General features: G+C 38.3%; 1 protein-coding gene across 2 annotated transcripts; it reads right to left on the minus strand.

The window, feature by feature from the left end:
• Positions 1-876: 876 nt before the first annotated feature.
• On the minus strand, positions 877-12818 carry LOC139735494 (tubulin polymerization-promoting protein family member 2-like). 2 transcript variants are annotated; one of them, XM_071646251.1, is made up of 4 exons: positions 12476-12818; positions 3473-3670; positions 2214-2376; positions 877-1194 (listed from the first exon to the last, which is right to left on the minus strand). In XM_071646251.1, exons 2-4 carry the CDS (start codon positions 3661-3663, stop codon positions 1012-1014), a joined length of 537 nt encoding a protein of 178 aa, XP_071502352.1. In that variant the 5' UTR covers positions 3664-3670; positions 12476-12818; the 3' UTR covers positions 877-1011. The 2 variants fall into 2 exon arrangements, with proteins under 2 accessions (XP_071502352.1, XP_071502351.1); XM_071646250.1 differs by having other exon boundaries at positions 3473-3673.
• Between the last annotated feature and the right edge of the window lie 7902 nt (positions 12819-20720).

The raw sequence follows: 20720 nt of genomic DNA on the forward strand, positions 1-20720 counted from the left end.
TAAGAAAACCGTATGAAATTCCTGAGTGCTCTACATTTAATATTTCTTTTGGAAGACCTTTTTGGCGATTTAAAGTGATTCGACCAACGACACTCTGAACGATCAGAATATTGATAGACCGTGACCCTGCGTAGAAGGTGTTGATGCTGTAGCTCTTAATTATCTTGGCGAAAACTACAATTTGTAATACATGTACAAATCCCCACACTTTTTATAACTTCTAACCACCCATAAGGCTTTGCGTGGAGATCATCAAAATATACTTTGCTTGTGCCAAAAACTGACTACAATGCTTTTCATTAAAAGAATCTCATCCGTGTTGACTCAACAGACTACAGAACTCTCAGAGACGTTCTCTTTCCATGCAATCATGACATGAGCAATTGGGATGGTGCTTGTGATCGTTAGGGGAATCACAAGTTAGAGTAGACCAAGTGATAGATATCTTGGTGAAATGCTACACATATACTATATCTTCTTTGTTCATGTTTTCAATGACACAGTGGATAATGATTGCAGCATGTATACTCGAATTCTACTGCTGATAGGCCATCATGGGCACGTAATTTGCATCAGACAACATGGCCACAGCTTTTTAAACTTTCTTCCATCATTACGTCACTACGTCATATCCGTTATATCATTACGTATAGTATCCCAGGGTCCTTCCCGCTGACATTGCTCATCACCATGACGACGGAAAATGTCATGCAACTTTGAAGGTTGGCCCAAGGATACATCACCTTGGCAGACAAAGTCCTTGCAGTGATTGACCGCCAATTTGGAGATTTTCACATTGTCCAATATAGTATTCGACTTCATGATCACTCTGTCCATGTCTTCTAAAATGTTCTGGATTGGTACAGAACTTCGTGTTAGACTACTATACACACGTAGTATGTCGAATCTGCCTCATTTGGTCCGTACATGTTCTATGGTTCTGGTCCGACTTAAAAAGTTTTGATCAGTGACTCTATCTTTTCCAAAAGATTATTCGAGAAGGCTTCCAAGTTACTGCTTGTCGGTATAGGAATCCTTCCCCTTGTAGCCATGCACGTATCCCGTCTTCTCCACCAGGTATTCCCGTCCAGCACGCCCCTTTCCCGACCCGTCCTTGTCGAAACGCTCCCGGTGCAGTCCCGTGTATTTCGACACGTCCGTAAAGTGGTCGACATTCCCTTTAACGGACTGCTTCTGCAGGGAGGACACAAAAAGGGAAGACAGAATATTTCAGAAATGGAAGGACGCCGCTACAGACAATTCTCTCACAAAATATCAACATACAGTTTGCCTGTATCTTAGTTTAGGGATTGTGATCTTACAGTCACGACAGTAACGATGTTTACCCTGCTGTTTATCATAACTAAAATAACAATCCAATGATCACTTTACAAAATCACTTAGTATATGCATTCATGACATTCCTTCACAACTTTTATGCTTTTGACCTCTAACAAGAAGACGGGGGATATAGATACCAGGCATGAGATATGCGGCTTTCAAACTGTGCTGATGAATTTCTTTTCTTGAAAGAGCAGTTTCCATCTTAAGATGTCATGACAAGGAACGTTGCAAAACGGTCTCTCTATAACCATGCTGATGGGGCATAATTATCATTAAAGAGAAAGCGAAGAGGGCCATTTCTCAAGACAGAGGGGACTTGCAGAGGAGAAAGGTTTTAGGGACCAAAAAAAAAAAAATATACGAATTATTGTAGCAGGCGGAAAGCATGAGGCCTATGTATTAAAATAGTTTTGTAAGTCTTGTAGCAACACTGATGAAGGCAATAACGATCACCCTGAATAAGATGTTGATGCCACTGTACTCCTCATTAGGCCTCATCGGAGCTGGATTTCGTGCTTTAATGGTGAGGAGATACTCATACAAATGCATCGGTTACTACTATCTGGAATCCGGTCTGTATTGTAAAGGTTTTGTTTTACAAATGCGTCTCAGTCAGGAGACCATGCAGACGCATTTTGAAAAAAAAAAATGAGAGTAAAGCCAAGTAAATCGAAATTCCGTCTAAAGTAGAAGACTTCAATTCAATTCAGTTCAATTCAATTCAATTCAATTCAATTCAATTCAATTCAATTCAATTCAATTCAATTCAATTCAATTCAATTCAATTCAATTCAATTCAATTCAATTCAATGCAATGCAATGCAATTCAAGACTTTGAATACAAGCAGTTTTTTTCGGTCTTTACTCACCGTGGTGCCCGCCGTGCTCGGCCCCGTCGAGCTGCTCAAGAGACTCTTGATTTTTTGGACATTCACGTCGTCGTCGGTGCCGTATTTTGACTTGGCGATCATCTTCAGACTCGCGAGAAACTTTTCGTAGTTCAGCACCTTCACCTTAGGGTCGGCCTTAGCTCTGTTTGTTTGGAAGAAGAGAATAATTATGAAAATAAACCTAGGAATCTTATAGGCTTAGTTTTTATCTATACCTCTGCTCATGTGAAATATTCGGAAAATGATAATAATGTTCTGTACATACAGAAATAACATTCTTTCTATCAGAGCAAAGCATGTTAGAATAATGTTAGATTATTTTATAGATTTCTCTACTTCTCTACGTTATACAACGAAAGAAGAAAATTGTAATATTATAACAAAACGTCTTATCTATACGCCGATACTCAAAACTGAATATATTTTAAGAAAAGTTATATCTACTTTGACCATGCTGACGCAATGCAACAGCAGAACACATTCCCTAGAAATCTGAGTCACTATACTTTCTGTTTAATAAAACTACTGCAGAGAATGAACAACTGCGTGAAATCCAGTCTTTATAACGTTAGTCATGTAGAGCCTACGTATGATATCTGTAACATGCACATGAAAGAGATACATGACTTTGTTGAGTAAGCGATAACAAGGAAATATGTACATTGCACTCTTCAACAAAACATGTTTAGTTTCAGTTTAGTTTTAGTTTATTTCTATATTTCTCAGTTATCAACAAGTGCATTGTGGTAACACAAAATACATTACATGCAAAGACAAGACGAAATTTTCAGATTTTACAAAAGAAATATGCAACAAATGTCGTAAAATACTCATATTAAAGATATAGATGTGAAAGGACAGAGAAAGAAACAAACGAATCTACGAAAAACTATAAGCTTGCAGCTCGATCTAAGTTAAAAGACGGAGCTCGATTTGTACGCGAATTCTTCGACGAGATGTTATGTTTTCTATAATAATATTTCATGTTTAAAATTAAATGTTTAACGTACTGCTTTACCTGATGAGGACCTCTGTCTACTCATGTGCGATATATATACTTTTTTCACTCAACACTATCGTAACCCTTTGTTTACATTCGTCTATAGTATCCGTGTCTTTGAAAACAATCCATCTCTCATCAACCAATCGGTCTACAAGATCATATCTCTGTCATGTCTACAAAAAACCCAGAGATAGTTGACCGTGTCCTTGTCCAGCCGTGATTCATCCATCCCTACCTGGTGAAGAGGATGTCCACTTCCGTTTGGTTGACCTTCTTGTCCATCACGCCACATTCCTTCATCATCTTGGAGAAGTTCTTACTCGTGATGTCTTTCGTCTGTCCAGGCCGACCAAAGGCCGCGTATTTCTGGAACAGCTGATTCAGCGTCAACTTCTCCGACTTCTCCCCGCTCACTTCGGCCGACATCTTGGGTCTGCTGTAAGAACAACATAATGGGCGGAGAAAATAATAGCAGGCGACAACTGGTATTGATAACCTCTGTATACATTGCAATTTTTCTTTAAAACATTATGATGTCTCTATACAACAGCAACGTTAACAATGTTCATGCTCTCAGAAAACGTGCTTGCCGTACGGAAGTAACTGTATATTTGTCCACCACGAATTCAAAGTTTATTAGATGAAAATTGGATGACTGAGATATCCCAGGCCCGTAGCCAGGGGGGGGGGGGGGGGGGGGGGGGTGCGTCGGGTGCGTACGCACCCCCCCCCCCCAATTCTGAAAGGTCCACTTTTTCATAATAACGGTTTTTAGCAATTCTCAAGATAACAATCCAAATAATTATAAAGACACATTATATGCTACGTAAATGTGGAAGAGTACGTTTAACAATGTTAAAAATAATTGTACGAAACCCTTTTGTTGTATGAACCATCGGATCGTCCCCATGCACACAAACACAAATGTTATGTATCAATTTGTGCGAGCTATTATTATATTGGCACTGCATGCCATGGCCCTTGGCGCGTGTGACCGGTGTTTTTTTTTTCCACTGGCCGCCCGAATACGTGCGATTCGTGGATGACATTGAGGTTGACACTTGCATTTTTTCACAGGAACAGAGGTAAGTGGATGAAAATCTAATAGCCTCAAGTTTACATATATGATAAAAATTAAAGAAATTTCCTCGAAATTACTATAATCGAAAACCTGAGACATTTTATATCTACGTCTCACAAAGATATAGTACATGTATATATTAAGTACATGTTGGCATGATAATGCCTGGGGATAGATTATTATGTCAACTATTTTCCATTATGAATGCATGCTCCAATCAAATTGTGAAAAGGTGGTCATGAATTAGCATTTCTTACGAACGATCAGGAGAGACAAAACAAAATGAAAGGCCTGTCTTACTCCAGTTCTCTATTAGTTATACATTTTCTCATGTTGTGACAGTTCGATTGGCTCTCATTTTGAAGTGAGCCAAAACCTAAGAACATTCTCACTTATAATTTCCAAAGAGTATTATGCAGGCACGCAAACTCAATTTAGTTGTATTTCATTTAAATGTAATGGGTAAGAGGGTATGAGAGAGAATGCTGAGCTATGAAGTAAAATGGTAAAGTAAAAAGTTTGTCAGATAGTATTACAAAAGCCTGAATATTGCAAGAGCTCCGGAGTAAAAACAGTCAGGGAAAACCCTATGTATGATAACATTGTGAGAGCGTTAGACTGCATTGTGACGCGTCGTTATTTAATTTACATTCTTTATTCATATTTTTCATAAAAAACACAGGTAATGAGCCGGATTGGGTTAAAATTCTCACTTACAGCTTTGTAGAAGTCTGAGTCAACAGTATCACACAGTACTTCAAGACGTATAGTACAAACGGTTTCTTGAGCCTGCACCGTTTCAGGCTCTGTTCTGGATACGGCGGTAGAAACTCATTCTTTTTTGTTGTTTATTTTATCATTATTTACTAATCTCTTTTCTAACTTACAGGTAGCGGATTTCTTTGCAGGCCAAATTCGGAAATGTACTGTTGATTATTACTTATACATTTCTCATGTTGTGACAGTTCTATTGGTTCTCATTTTAAAGTGAGCCAAAACCTAAGAACATTCTCACTTATAATTTCCAAAGAGTATTATGCAGGCACGCAAACTCATTTTAGTTGTATTTCATTTAAATGGAATGGTTAAGAGGGTATGAGAGAGAATGGAAAGTGCTGAGCTATGAAGTAAAATGGTAAAGTAAAAAGTTTGTCAGGTAGTATTACAAAAGAAACTCATTCTTTTTTGTTTGTTTATTTTATCATTATTTACTTACCTCTCTTCTAACTTAAAGGTAGTGGATCTCTTTGCAGCCCAAATTCGAAAATGCCTAGAGACAGCTAGTAACCAAATATGCTACTATAATTTAATAAATAAGAAATAACCATTCCAGTATGTATCTTAGTGTGCACAGTAAGACAGATCAAATCAAATAGGAAAACATCTGAGCACTAAGCCTGAGGTCTGAATTTGCACTCAACTTCTTCCAATGGCTAACGGATGTTTAATTTTTGAATTTCACTGACCTCCAAATTTCACAAAGAAAACCTTCTTAGCATGATGGTTAATATGACATTTGACTGATATTGGAGATGTTTGCGAATCGGATCTACTACCTTTAATATTATTAAATCTAAAATGATTATTTGACAGTTCGGAAATGCTGGAAATATCCTACCACAAGGAGGCAAAATATAAATGGTTCACATTTACAATTCATTTTGTTTTAAAAATTGTCTTATTTATTTTCGTTTTTGACAAACTCGCATACCAACGGCTGATATACTGTATAGTAAAGTGAATGTTTCATCTTCCAAACAGCATCCAATGGGATGGAAAACTCCAACTGAAAGGTGGACACCGTGACCATACTCGCTAAAGAAAACGCGTAATAGGGGTCGTTTTTTCTCACGGATTAGATGGAAAGTGTGATGTACGAGCGTATATAATCAAAGGGTATCAAAAAGGCCGAAATTTGGGAAAATGGTATATTGTTCAATCATGATGAAGTACTTCTTTAGGGTGCAGGAAACATTTAAGGAATACTTGTTTTTAAGGCCCGAAAAAATCATATGATCATTACTCGTTTAGGGGCCAGTCCATGTATGAGCATGGTGTCCACCTTTTAATTGTCGCTACCCCTCCCGGGACAGTATCAAAGGACCGTTTTGTTAATTAACGCAATCCCCCCTTCCTTTAAAAATCCTGGCTTCAGGCCTGCTAACGCGGGTATACAATAGAAAAAATAAAAGTTAAAACAACACCAGGAAAATCACTATTCTCAATTCTCGAACACAATTAAACTTTGCAACTTCCTGGCAAAATGAGTTTTTACTATTTCCTAGATGAAATACCGTAACGCGATTGCATGCAACAGACAAAAATACAAATTTCCTCGAGACTTTAAAACGTCATTAAAACAGTCAAAATTCACAATTTGCGGCGCGCTTCGCGCGCAAATTCTTATACAACTTTTGTAGTTCGGTCGTCCAAAGAATACATATATATATATATATATATATATATATATATATATATATATAATTGTGTGTGTGTGTGTGTGTGTGTGTGTGTGTGTGTGTCATCATTGGTATTGGTACCGAAGGTCCGTTTTTTTAATGACCGCACCCCCCCCCCCCCTTGAAAAATCCTGGCTACGGGCCTGTATCCATGAACAAAAAGGTCATGATAAAAGGTGAGAGACCCATCCTTTATCAGGACCACTTTGTTCTACTTGTTTATATATATATATATATATATATATATATATATATATATATATATATATATATAAGTATATATACATATATATATATCAGCCATTTCAAAACCGATTTTTTTTTTAAGAATCAAATTAACTTTGAATTCCTCTTAGAATTGTGTGCCTTTAGTTTATAAGTGGTTTCTTATTATCTCCACAAAAGTTAAAATCTGAATTCCTCATCTCAAACAAAACTATGCCATCCCTTTAAGTCCCGATGATTTCTCTGCCTGCCAGCCCCCTTTTCCCATCTTTCCTTCTTTCTTTCTTTCTCTCTCTCTCTCTCTCTCTCTCTCCTTGAATTAAACATCCATTAAGATGCTATAATGTAGAATAGATAAGCAAGGGTATTCGATTTGTCGACGTAAACATAGGGTTGAATATGAATTTCCATCGGCATGTAGGCACTAAATCACTATGTATACATTTCTTGGGCGATAAGAGAACGATCAGGATCCTGAATCTCAAGTTCACATCATAACCAGGAAAATATTAAGCTCATGTCTCTTTCTCTCGCATTTCCATGCCGATGTATCACGATTTATATCTCAAAAGCAAAGACAACTTTTGGTTGTTATTTTCGTAGTGTAAGGCATTACCGAAGATAATAGAGCAGGCGGGGCGCTCTTTCATCTTTGGCATTACTGTTTCCCTGTATAGCTCTTAATTACAATTCGACGGACATTTGTGGTATAATGATTGTAAACGCAACTCTTCACTTGCCTTCCCAGACGTAAATGAATGTCCGCATCTGATTTTTTCAGGATTGGTTATGTTCTCTAAAATGAGATTTTTCGTCTGTAGATAACTGAGGGGGAAATGCTTCACGTGCTTTGAGCTTCAGAAGGCATTGCCCTTTGACTCCGTACGAACAGCCAAAGACGGAAATTGCAAAAAAGAGATGCGGTATTAGTCCATGGTTCCACGCTGGCAATAACACGTTGGCTGGGATTGCTTCTCTGTTTTAAGGACCTGGGATCTTTTTTCCGGTATATTACGAGACGACTCGTGTCATGAATAATGCTTAATGCGGTTCTGGATGGCAGTACTTTTCATTCTATATCTTTTTAGGAGGAGGGGAGGTGGTGGTATCGAAACAAGAATAAAAACAATATTTGTTTACACGTATACAGCAGTACAAATCCTCGGTTTCTTTATTAGTGACAAATAAATTCAAGGGTGTATCTAGGGACTTAGCATAAATCCTATTTCGAGCCAAATCTATATGTCAATGACATATACATTTAATACGGGTAGTTCCTCGAAAAGACCTTCAGAAGATATACTGGTAGAATAGACCGAGTGAATACACTTACATTTCTACTACCAAAGTAATTATGCATTCTAATATGATTATCTGTATCATTTATCCTTTGCAAGGTCGAATATTTGTTTATGATATAATTCCTGATTTATTCTGTGTTATGTTTTGTTGGGCAAAGAAGAATGAAAATAAATGAATTGTATAATAGAGTGCGCCGAAATGTTTTGTTTGACATTGAGTTTATACCCCATTATAGTCACGGCACAACAAACACGGTCCACAACTAGCACAGAAGTCTTACTTTCTTAGTGATATTGATATGATCATCTCTCTTTAGGTGCACGACTTGGCAAACACCAAAAAAGATGCAGAAGTATAAATCTCCGTCTATCCTTTTCCTCCTGCCTAAAAATCAGATGAACCCTAAGGCTTGTACCAACGTTTATCTCTTACCATGTATGCGATGTGCTATAATACGTGCGCTGACTTGATTGTAACGACTCATAAGATGCCCCATATATTATGCAGGATTTATGTATAAAAGAACAATTTTCAACGATAAAAATATGTTATATCTCTTTGTACTCCGTCGATTTACGAACGACCAGATTGATATGAATATACATTCTTGCAATAGTGATAACATGAAACGACAGAGTACCACATCCTGGTCACTCCTCTTTGAAATAGATAGCTGATGTGGCCCTTTAAAGCTCTTGAGTGTTTACATGGATAGCGGCGTCTGAAGTATAATGAAGTACAGGATATCCATGGGGAGAGATTTCCTCCATAGAAAGCCAGCGAGCCGCCTAGCGAAGGAATAAAAATACTATTTGTCTAAATATGGATATTCCAGTCTTCCGCTATCTGGTCCCGATGTAATGGAGCGGCTCGGTGATGTTGACCTTCCATCATTGCAGAAGGAAATGGCGAACATGAGAGAAGCATTCAAATATACATATCTCATACACTCACAGCACTGCATAATATACTCACACGTAGCTAGGCATACATACAGCACACACACACACACACACACACACACACACACACACACCACACACAATCACACACTCACACATACAACATAATCACAATATATACATGCAGATTATCACACAGCATACAACGAGAGAAAGAGAGGAACAGACAAACAAACAAACAAACAAACAGACAGAGCCAAGATTGAGGTCACGATTATTCCCTCTAGATGCCCTTCCATGCGCGTGTACCGAATCAGTCCGATTTGTAAACAATAAGGAGATAAATTTATAAAATAAGCGAGGTACACGATACGACCTATTCCTGACAGAGAAAGTCCGCCTCACTCCGGTATAAGATCATACTAGAAGCAGACGGTTAACTTTCCTGTTTCCACCATAATAATTACTTTACAAATTCCAAATTCAGGCCAGCCATTTACATCAGCCTTATGGCGCAATACTCATGTCATGTTGTAATGACTGATGGTACGACGCTGCGCTTAACTTGACCATTAAATCATTGCTCACGAAATTTTCTGACTTCAAGTCTATACACCTATAGAAAAACATCTTTCACAATATAAGTATACGAGTGCGCATTATTTTCGTGATCATTATCATCATTCTTTAGACTATTGTGCTTCGTTGTGCATGTAAAACATTACAGAATTTTGAGAGCAATTTTTAAGAGCAACTGAACAGGTTTTTACTTTCATGAAGCTAGAAGGAAAAAAATGTATCACTTATTGTCAGTCTAGGATCTCACCAGTAATAATAGTTCACCATTGATCATGAGAGAGCCTCTCTAAATAACACACAAAAAATGAAATAAAGATGTACAACATGTGCCTGTATAATACAGATAGCAGTGCAGGCTATAGAGCCTACTATTATGTTAAGACTTTGAAAAGCGAAAGTATTAAAGTGATTGTGTCTGTTTATCTCACTAGGCTTGTTTGTCTGTCTCCTTGACAATAAACCATGTTTATCTGATATCCTTGAACAATATTCAAAGACAATTCAGATCTTCTCAGTACACAATGATCTGTCTCGCCTTTGAAACCTGCGTTCATGATCTTCCATTGACTAGTTTTCATTTCCGCTTCAAGTTTAATTCTAATCTATATGTGTATAATGTTGGGATATTTTTATGAATACGATTAATATGATTTTAGTTCAATCTCGATTGTTTATTCCGAGAAGCGGAAAAGCTTTCGTCAGCTGTTCGTATAATCAACACGACAAAACAGAAAATAGAAATGTTTTAAGCTACAAATCTACCACACACAACGACAGAGAAATGTAACGAGCGGCGGTAATGCTGCTTGTGTTTTATTGTAGTGCATGTAATTCCTCTATCTGTGTTACATATCATATTCCGTATATTCTTGCTTGCAGGGTGCCTCTTTACCCTTCCTATTGATATGAGCATTTACAATTTGCGTTGCTTTGATTATTATGAAGACTGCTTTCGTCGGGTTGGTACGGCATTCTGAAGCAATCAAAAGGCGTACTCATAGTGATGTAGATAATATCTTCACTTCTCCGGTTGCTGATTTAGAATGGTGGCGTAATATATCCGCCTCAAAGTTACTATCGAAAGTGAAATAAACGTGTACAATGCGCATAGTAAACCGCAGAAGCCTCAATGGCGTACCATGACTACCAGCGCATTTTCATTACTGTGTACTATTTATACAGTGTGTTAGCTATACCATGAACTGAACTCTCTGCTCGCTATAATTAACATGAAAGAGACATGTCACTCTCTGGCATGTTGCCCACACAAGAACATGATTATAGATTAATGATGAAGATGTGTTTCTTTTACTTTCATTTGCAGTATCTTTAGTCCATCAGTTCAGATGGTGCGCTCGATGTCTGTATGACAAGGTATTAATATTGTCATTAAAGAATATTGACTTCTACGCCACCTTGCTCTTTAATTACATGTACTCGGTAGAGTAGAATAAGACAACCATTATCTATCATGTTAACCAGTAGGTCCTATTACATCTATCATGTAAAGTACGTTGAATACATGCCTATGTTATAATTCCTGATTTATTCTGTGTAATGTTTTGCTGGAAAAAAGAATGAAAATAAATGAATTGAATTGAATTGAAGATACATCAGAGTCGTATATATGACTTTCATCAAAATCAGAATTACAATAAGGAGATTATAGAATCCTAAAGTTTCACATCAGCATAGGTAGAATGGTGATAGGCCAACATGGTTGTAATCACATCATAATATACATGTAAGGATATGCAAATCACCCGAAATCGTGATGTCAGGATATCATAACTCTCAAAACAACTTATTAAATTAGGCTTGCTGCACCGCGATAAAAACCTATCCTTGTTGTGTCTAAAATGAAGCAATTAACTTCAACCCCTCGTATACATATGCCGTCGATGCTGGGTTATATCGCAACCTCTCAACAAAGATTTTACGATACAATATACATACTATCATCCATACTTATTTTGTTTTGTTTTTATTTCATATTAAAAAAAATGTAATGCTGTGAAACTGTGTGTGTACGCCAATGCAACATGTATGAGGCCATGATGTCATAATGATCTCATCTTATGTTCACATGCATGTTTCTACTATAACATGCGCTGTTTCGCCAAACATGTGAAACTATAATTCCATAATCCTCTTAGGTCAGATTTTGATGAACCATCATATATCATTCTGTTTGTTTTCACCCAAATCCAGTAGAGCCAAAATGCACATGGCGTTCATAGAGTTTATAACCTTATGTATAAATCTAAACGTGAAATTACATGGCGGTATACAGATTACTGTGTGTAATGAGCAGAGGGATAGAAGAAGTCCAGCTAATCTGATGGAAACATAAAATATTAATATGATGAGCGCCGCCTTGTACTGAGTGGGATATGAAGGATATGAATGTGTACAGTGTATTATTTTGTATGTGTATCCGCGGGGATCCGGTACACGTATCTCTGCATGATGATCAACCCGCTACGCAGAGCCAATATTTTATCCGAGAGTTAAAATGCACGTGACATTCCTATATGGATAGCTGCTGATAAATATGGCGAGCAGCATCTTTGCTTGAATTCGATCGCCTTGACATGACTTCAATAGTGGCGTGATGGATCCCTTCAATGCAATTTTATATATAGGCATTGATAAGTGCATTAATGTCGCCTCATTACCTGGATACTTACATGTATGGATGCGTGTATAGCCGACTGAATACGTTCCTGGATTCTACACTCAGCTCCCTTTAAACTCCGGCGGGGAATTCGAGTTATGCTTGTACTGCCAATCCTCTTGTCGTCTGGGAATAAAGCTTGAATCCTTGGCGGGAAATGGACCGAGTGAAGAGCGGAAATGTTCCACACCAGCGAGGAATGCAACATCAAATTCAGAGTGCTTACTAATATCACGCGAATTTTGTCAATGTTAAGACAAATCACACATAGATTCAGCTGCGAGTGTAAGACAGGGATAGTTTCAATTTATATCCGGCTTCAACGAAACCAACTGAATGAAGCGAAACTTGCCAACGCTTCGAAAGACTGTGTCTATATTATTATGCACTCCACGATAGCATTAGCAGAAACAAGAAGCGCCGTTTAAGCCGTACGAGTTATCTGCTCACACCACGGGCATTTGGTAATCGAGGAGCTCTTGGCAGCAGTTCTGCTGGTGTTATTCGAGGTGGTATTCCCACACGTGCTAAATATAGCCACGTGACTCGGCAGATGATATCAAACAAAATTGTAAACTCTACTTTCACTGCAGGAAGTTCAACGCCACCAAGGTGCTAAAAGAAGAAGGGAAATATCATATTTGTTGTTATTTCACACGACGATTCTAACTCGATCTCTTGACATGGAAACTGGCGTTTAAAATGGTTTGTACAATCTGTCGTCTGTTCGACAAAAATCGTTCGGTTTGCAGCAAAATTTGATATCCCAGAGAAGATTGCAATCAGCTACACGTGTTATAATTATTCCACAATGAGGCAATCTTCCTGTATATAGTGTCATCACCACACGGGTGATATGAAGGGAGTGAGACTCTTCACGAGAGACACCCTTCACTTTCAATAACTCGCCTCTCGAGTCTGCTTGTTTTGGCGAGCGGAGCAAGAGGGCTGCCAGGCGTCATCCTGGGGAATATTAGAAGGGAAATTGGTATTAGGCTCTCCAGCCTCGCTCGGCTGTCATCGCACTCTTGGAAAGCAGCCGTGTACGCGGAGTTATGAACTTGACTATGACGTCAGTTCGTATGATAGTTATGAAACGGGGAAGCAGACACACCTTTCCCCCTTTATCAGGGGGTATACCTACAGAAACAGCCTTGCCTCTTTATTCATCATTGGATAATCATAGTGCACTCACTTTCATCCTCTCTGATGGTTATACCAGCTATTATCTCATTCCACACAATGTTCCACTTATGGGATGCAAAAATGAAAGGAAGTTTGTCAATTGATAATAGACTGATTAAGGATAACTATAGGGAGTGGATAGTGAATGAATGAAGAAATTATGTAAGTCAAGGCCTAATCTGTACATCACTCCGAGAGAGAGAATCCTAATATCTGAATGCGATATTGTATGATGGTGACTTTCCTCTTCTAACCTCAACCTCTCTCATTGTCTTCCTCTCATATACTATCGCTCTTTTTGTCTACCTTGTAATTCCCTGCTATAAACCATTATTATGTAATAGGCATGAATACACACAAAATATAATTCTTGTTAAAAAAACATATGAATTATGAACATATTAATATACGCGTTGGAAACCAGATATAATGCGAAATATATTTCATACAACGTATCGCAGTATCAGGTCATTGACTTTGTGCAGTTCACTGTACTTAAGCCTTTCGCGATTGACTGTGTTTTACCAAGGAATCACCTCCCTGCGTGTGATTGCGTTCTGTACTGTTTTTCTCGTGTTGTTTGTCCTTGAATGAACCAGTTCAATATTGAGCATCTCTCAACGCTAATGGACATACTGGTGGGTGAATTCGGCTCTGTAACGGCAATAAGCGAGAGAAAATTCAACCAAAACACCCGGGATGTCCAAAGATCACATGCGCATCACCTTAAAATCATTGTACAAACAAACATAAAATTATACATTTACACATTATGAATGGATGAATGTACGAATGATAACGTAGTGTGTGACAGTGTTATTATGTGTGTGTGTGTGTGTCTGTCTGTGTGTGAGTGTGTGTGTGTGTGTGTGTGTGTGTGCGCGCGCGCATGCAGTCAGAGAGAGATAATGATAAAGGATGATAAATTTTTGCTCATTTTAAACTTTCCCTTTTATATCTTTCTTTCTTTCTTTTTTGCAGCCCTACGTACTTTTTAACCGTACACGACCTATACATCTCACACAAGGAGACATAGTAATATATACTACGCTAGACAAGGAAAAAAATGTCATCCGAAACAAATCAATTTCTGAAAGTGTTACTATCTTATGCAAATATCGTGCATGTGACAGTTTTAAAGTATATAGATTGTTGATTTATTTGAATTTTGATTAGTTCTCGTAAATAAAGCACCCCTTGGAGACTGGGACCGACGGCTGTAAGTCCCCTCAGACATTACTGTCAGAGGGAATATAGGCGATGAGAATAAAGTGCCTTGTCTAGCATTCCTAGGGGTGCAACCCCTGCTGCTAAAGGGACGCAAACCAGGGACCTTGTGATTGACACTATACATAATCTTATCCACTGAACCGCAACACATCGCCTCACATTTATCTTTTTTCCACAATAAGAATTATTCAAAATAATGCTGATATTGGCACACGTTCAGGTGAAAATGTCGATCGAGGTCTTTTCCTTTATTGGTTGTTATTCATAACTTTATTCAACTACGGATGAATAAAGAAAATGATCTTTGATGTTCGACTATATAGTAATCATTATAACTATGTATCCATTACTGGCTAAATATTTCGACGTAAAAAGCGGGGTTGCTTTTGAATGGATATTGCTTTGATTACGAACAGAACATCAAAATAGGTTTGAAAGACAAATACATGTATCTTTAATTTCCTAACTTAGTTCTTGACTTTGTTTGACATTGCATTAAGAGGCCAGTAAGGCATGGTGCTCCTCAACTTTCCTATTAACATTCCCGGGTGAAATAAGAACGCAGCTCGTCTGGCAGCCAGAAACCGCAGTGCGAGGCCTCAGGTGATATTCGGATAAGGTCAGCTTCGTCTAATGAAGGAGGATTTGCCAGAGGTTTTATGAAACAGCAACTAGAAAATGTGCAAAACATTAGAGAAACGTCAAACCACAAATTTGCAAAAACTGAACAACGAAAGGTGACGGAACGATGCTCAAGATGAGAAAAATCGTCCGTCATCAGTTTGTGCAAACAATGATAGCAAAAAATCATTGCAGCCATTCTAAAATCATATCGGATTTAATAAAAACAGCAATGTTATCATCAGCTACTTAGATAGTTATGATAAAAACGTAGGGCCTAATGATAGAATATAATGAAACTGCCAAGTAATAAAATATAATAAAACTGCCAACAGAGAGGTATCAACAGCAAGAGCAAAGCGATATATATTAATCACTTTAAAATGATATTCAAGTGTAAGTTTAGCCTCATTTTGTGCCTGTATATTCAAAGCACAGAGAGAAAGTCAATTGCATTGATATAAACATAATTATTACTTGTCATGCTCCTGTATTTCGCTAACAGTGCTTTAAAAACACCCACGGGACAAATCCTCGTGAAGGAGGTAAAAATTACTCTGGCAAACTGTCATAATGAAGCACTCATTGTCCTAATTCATTTATGATAATAACAGGGCGGAAAAAACACGTATCCAGTATCACTGCCGATATGGGTCGCTTTATCATTAGATGAAAGTAATTCCGCAGATCCTGCCGACAGACCTGATTTTAGCATCATCTCCAGCTAAACATATGGCTACATCGTTGACGACATGACTAAGGCATGTGCGTGGATCGATGAGAGAGAAGGGGGCGAGATAATGAGGGGACGATCGGCAGCAATGACATTCTGGGAGGAGGGGGTAAGCCAGGAGAATTGTCATCAACTTGGGATGCGGGGCATTGTGGGGGGGGGGGCGGGGGGGGGGAGGAGGGAGGAGAGGAGGGAGGGGGTCACTCGGTGTTGTGCGCGTGTTTCAAAAGTATCATCACAGTCTGCTTGGTGTTAGAAGACGTCCCATTACGATGAGTGAATGATCAGGGTTTATTAAACTCAGCACTGAAAACGATTAACAAAAAAATATTGTGAGAAAGATTATGGAACTATTAAAATAGGAGGCGTGCAGAAAGAGGAAAAAGAGAATAAGCAGAATGGGGAAGGGAGAGAGAGGGGGAGAGACAGGAGGAGAGAAGCAGCACGAGAGGAAGAAGAAATAAAAGAAAGATCAGGAAAGACTCAACAAGCAATGTTCTTGCATTTATTGGTGTATTTGTTGTTGGTTTGGGGGGAGTTTTTTTTTTTTTTTTTTTTTTTTTTGGTATTCCCACGGACCAGTTGAAGAACAGCCATTGGCTGAAGCAGGTCCCGTGCTAAAATAGTAAACTGAACTGCACTGAACTGAAATAAACTGAACTGAGAGTGCACGGTGGTGGGGGGGGGGGGGGGGGAGGGGAGGGAGGAAAGGTGACGAAGGAGACGAGGAGTCAAGAGGAGACGGAAATCGAAAAAGGATAATGAAAGTACACTACAGAAAATTAAGAATATTTACGGAGTCATGTTTTGAATGGTTAAGGTGATGCATTATATATTAAAAAGGCAGAGTCCTGTTCTATCATGGAGCTATATACAACACAGTGAAGATCCATGGTTCTGTACTACCAAGGATTGGTCGCAGTATCAAGGGATGGTCCTCCTCACGAATAATATCAATCATCGAGCTATAGGTCAGACGTGTGGAAAACAAGATGATGACTCACAAGGTCTTACTCTTCCCCTGTCTTCTTGAAGACCATTATTATTATTATGCGCTTTGTTTTTGTTCAGTTTTGTTGTCGTCGTCGTCGCCGTCGTCGTCGTCGTTGTTGTTGTTGTTGTTGTTGTTGTTGTTGCTGCTGCTGCTGCTGTTTGGGGTGCTTGTTTGTTTGTTTGTTTGTTTGTTTGTTTGTTTGTTTTTGTTTTTGTTTTTGTTTTAGGACAGGCGTTCTTTTCAACTTTCATAATTTTAACAAGAATTAATCTTTCGAACATGCTCGAATTAAGAAATAAGTGATCAAATGTGATTTAGATTGTCCAGTTCACCTAACACATTCACAATCGAAGTGTCGCTCCATCACCGTATTCATGCAGGTGTACATCCCGCTATCGTTCATGAAAATATTAATAGTAATACATGTTTAGTCGAGACATTACAAGCCTATTTACATGAAAGACAAAAACGGTATGTACGTGGTACCCTTCCAAAGCGCACACAGTCTTACTTTCGAGAAAATAGCCACTTTTATGGCATTTCCATTGTGATGGCGCTGTTGTCCAAGTGCTCACAGAGGTATTGAACGATATCTTTGAGGTTTGTAATATGACTTGAACACCATGAACACAGCAGTAACTAAAATATTCACTGGCAGAGACGCACAGGCTTATTTTTGTCCGTTTCTTCTTATTCGAATCCACATATTTATGAAGTTCTCCTTTACTACCATGTAGGGATCATCTCATGATTTTCTTTTTTGAAGCGCCCAAAGGTGGACCTGTATGCCTAGCCACTATTATTAGCGTACATGTATGTGATTATTATGAACCGTTCACCGGAGTGAAAGTTTTAATTCTGAGCCTCCATACAAACTGCCATAGACGCAATGTTTGTATCTGTTCGGGATCGATGTTCCGGGCAAGGCAAACACTCTTTCTAGGTCTGATAAGAACAAAAACACAAAAACAAAAACAAAAACAAAAACAAAACAAAGCAAAGCAAAACAGCAACAACAACAGCAACAAACGAAAATAATGATTATTAATTAATTCATCTATTCGTTTATCATTACTAAGCTGAAAAGTGATAATATCTAAGCGCAGTGCGACACGCTGATGTATTACGGACTGCATAGTGAGAAATGAATATTATTCGAGTTATAGATATCTAAGACGGAAAACACATTATGTGGTATACGGGCGTAATTATAACTCGGTAGTGTGCATGTAATAAGCTTTGAAGAGTTATTTGGTTGTAGATGAAGGGATATATCGCCACGTGTTCACTCATTAAAGGTGTGATTTCACGGAGCACGCGAACGATTTGCGAAGGACCTGAATGGAAAAATCCAGCATTCGTACTTTAGTCTGCAAAAGATCGCCAAACGAACGTGAGGGTTCGGAAGCGTCGTCAATTGTTCGCGAATGTCGTTTTTACTTCGGCGAGAATTTAAAAAAAAGTTTGAATTTTTTTTGCGAACCTTTTCTGCACACTTGGTCGTGATTTGCTCTTGAATTGTTCTCGAAAGTGTCTTTAAAGCCTCGTCATATGTGCAAGACCTTCGCAAGACACGCGCGATGTTCGCAAAATGTTCGTGAAACCCCAAACAGACTCCGAATCTTTGGAGAATGTCTCGCGTATGTTACGCGAAATCTGCAAAGTTTTTCCGATCATTTTACGAGGTATTCGTAAATTGTTCGCGTACCTTTTGAGACAACTCGCAAACGTTTAGCTCACGTTTGGGGGATGTATGACCTATACGTTTTCTACAAATAAAATCGTAGCATACATCTAAACATCAAACAAATATTAACAACTACAGTAAAAAAAAAACTAGCAAAAAAAAAAAGACTAGCAAAGAGAAATAAGTGTTTGGTATACAAAAAAGAAATCGCAGAATACACTTAGATTTAATCTAAAGTATTTCATTTGAACTATAGAGATTATGCGTTGGATAAACGGAAAAAATCAAATGCTTTACTAGGAGACAGCTCCTCGGAAAAAAAAAATGTAGGAAAGCACACGATAGAGAAATGAGAGAAAAAGAAAGGGGAAATAGAGGAAAGAAAAAAAATTCAACTCAAGACAGCTTCCACCTCTCCTTGGGTACATCCTACTCCCACGATTTTTGAAAATGTTTCTTTGTTCTCATTTCCGTCGCGTGTTCTTCGTGTACGTAACATATGCTGTACTTTAGCAATGATACACACGACATTCGCACATACGTCGTGGAAACTTCGCACAAATTGCGCAAGAGTAGTTTTCGGCTTCATTGTCGGAACACATTCGGAGAAAAACTTTTCCGAGTGTTGGATTTTGTCATTCCCATCCTTCGCAAATCGTTCGCGTGCTCCGTGAAATCACACCTTAAAGGATACCATGAGGGATCACTTTAACGACAAATTTATTACACGAAATAATTGTGATTTTCAGGTGTTTCAGGAAGAGTCGTGTCTGCTTAGTCATTTTTTAAAATGTGTTTTTATTATGTTATGTAACGACTGCTTTGTTTACAATCCGTCGTATGTTCCAAAGTGTCCTTTTTGAAATAGAAATGTCATATGAATTCATTATGATGAATGATTACATACGTGACACAGACTAGATATCCAACAGTGAGAGAGGAAATACCCATTTCAACTTTTTCTCTACAGTCTACTAAACAAGGAAAAATAGAAATTACGCGGTGCGTAATATATGTCCCCGCCGGAAGTAGCATTTTGTAGCAAAATGTACAATACAGGTCAAAAATCAAGGTCAAAGGTCAAAGAAGTCAAAGGTCAAAATTCTGTGTAGAAGTTTTGAAGCCCTCACCTTGTGCCATCACATAAAGCAAACGGAATCGAAATCGGGTTAGAAATGGCGAAGGAGTAGCATTTTGTAGCCAATGTACAATAAAATGTAGGTCTAAAATGTCGGTCAAAAATCAAGGTCAAAGGTCAAAGAAGTCAAAGGTCAAAATTCTGTGTAGTTTTGAAGCCCTCACGTAGTGCCATCACTTAAAGCAAACGGGATCGAAATTGGGTTAGAAATGGCGGAGTAGCATTTTGTAGCAAAATGTACAATACAGGTCAAAAATCAAGGTCAAAGGTCAAAGAAGTCAAAGGTCAAAATTCTGTGTAGAAGTTTTGAAGCCCTCACCTAGTGCCATCACATAAAGCAAACGGAATTGAAATCGGGTTAGAAATGGCGCAGGAGTAGCATTTTGTAGCCAATGTACAATATGGGTCAAAATCAAGGTCAAAGGTCAAAGAAGTCAAAGGTCAAAATTCTGTGTAGAAGTTTTGAAGCCCTCACCTAGTGCCATCACATAAAGCAAACGGAATTGAAATCGGGTTAGAAATGGCGCAGGAGTAGCATTTTGTAGCCAATGTACAATATGGGTCAAAATCAAGGTCAAAGGTCAAAGAAGTCAAAGGTCAAAATTCTGTGTAGAAGTTTTGAAGCCCTCACCTTGTGCCATCACATAAAGCAAACGGAATCGAAATCGGG

This window comes from Diadema antillarum, unplaced genomic scaffold (genome assembly GCF_040938485.1).
Source record: "Diadema antillarum isolate AM-2024a unplaced genomic scaffold, OU_Dant_1.0 seq00000581_RagTag, whole genome shotgun sequence".
Lineage (NCBI taxonomy): Eukaryota > Metazoa > Echinodermata > Echinoidea > Diadematoida > Diadematidae > Diadema > Diadema antillarum.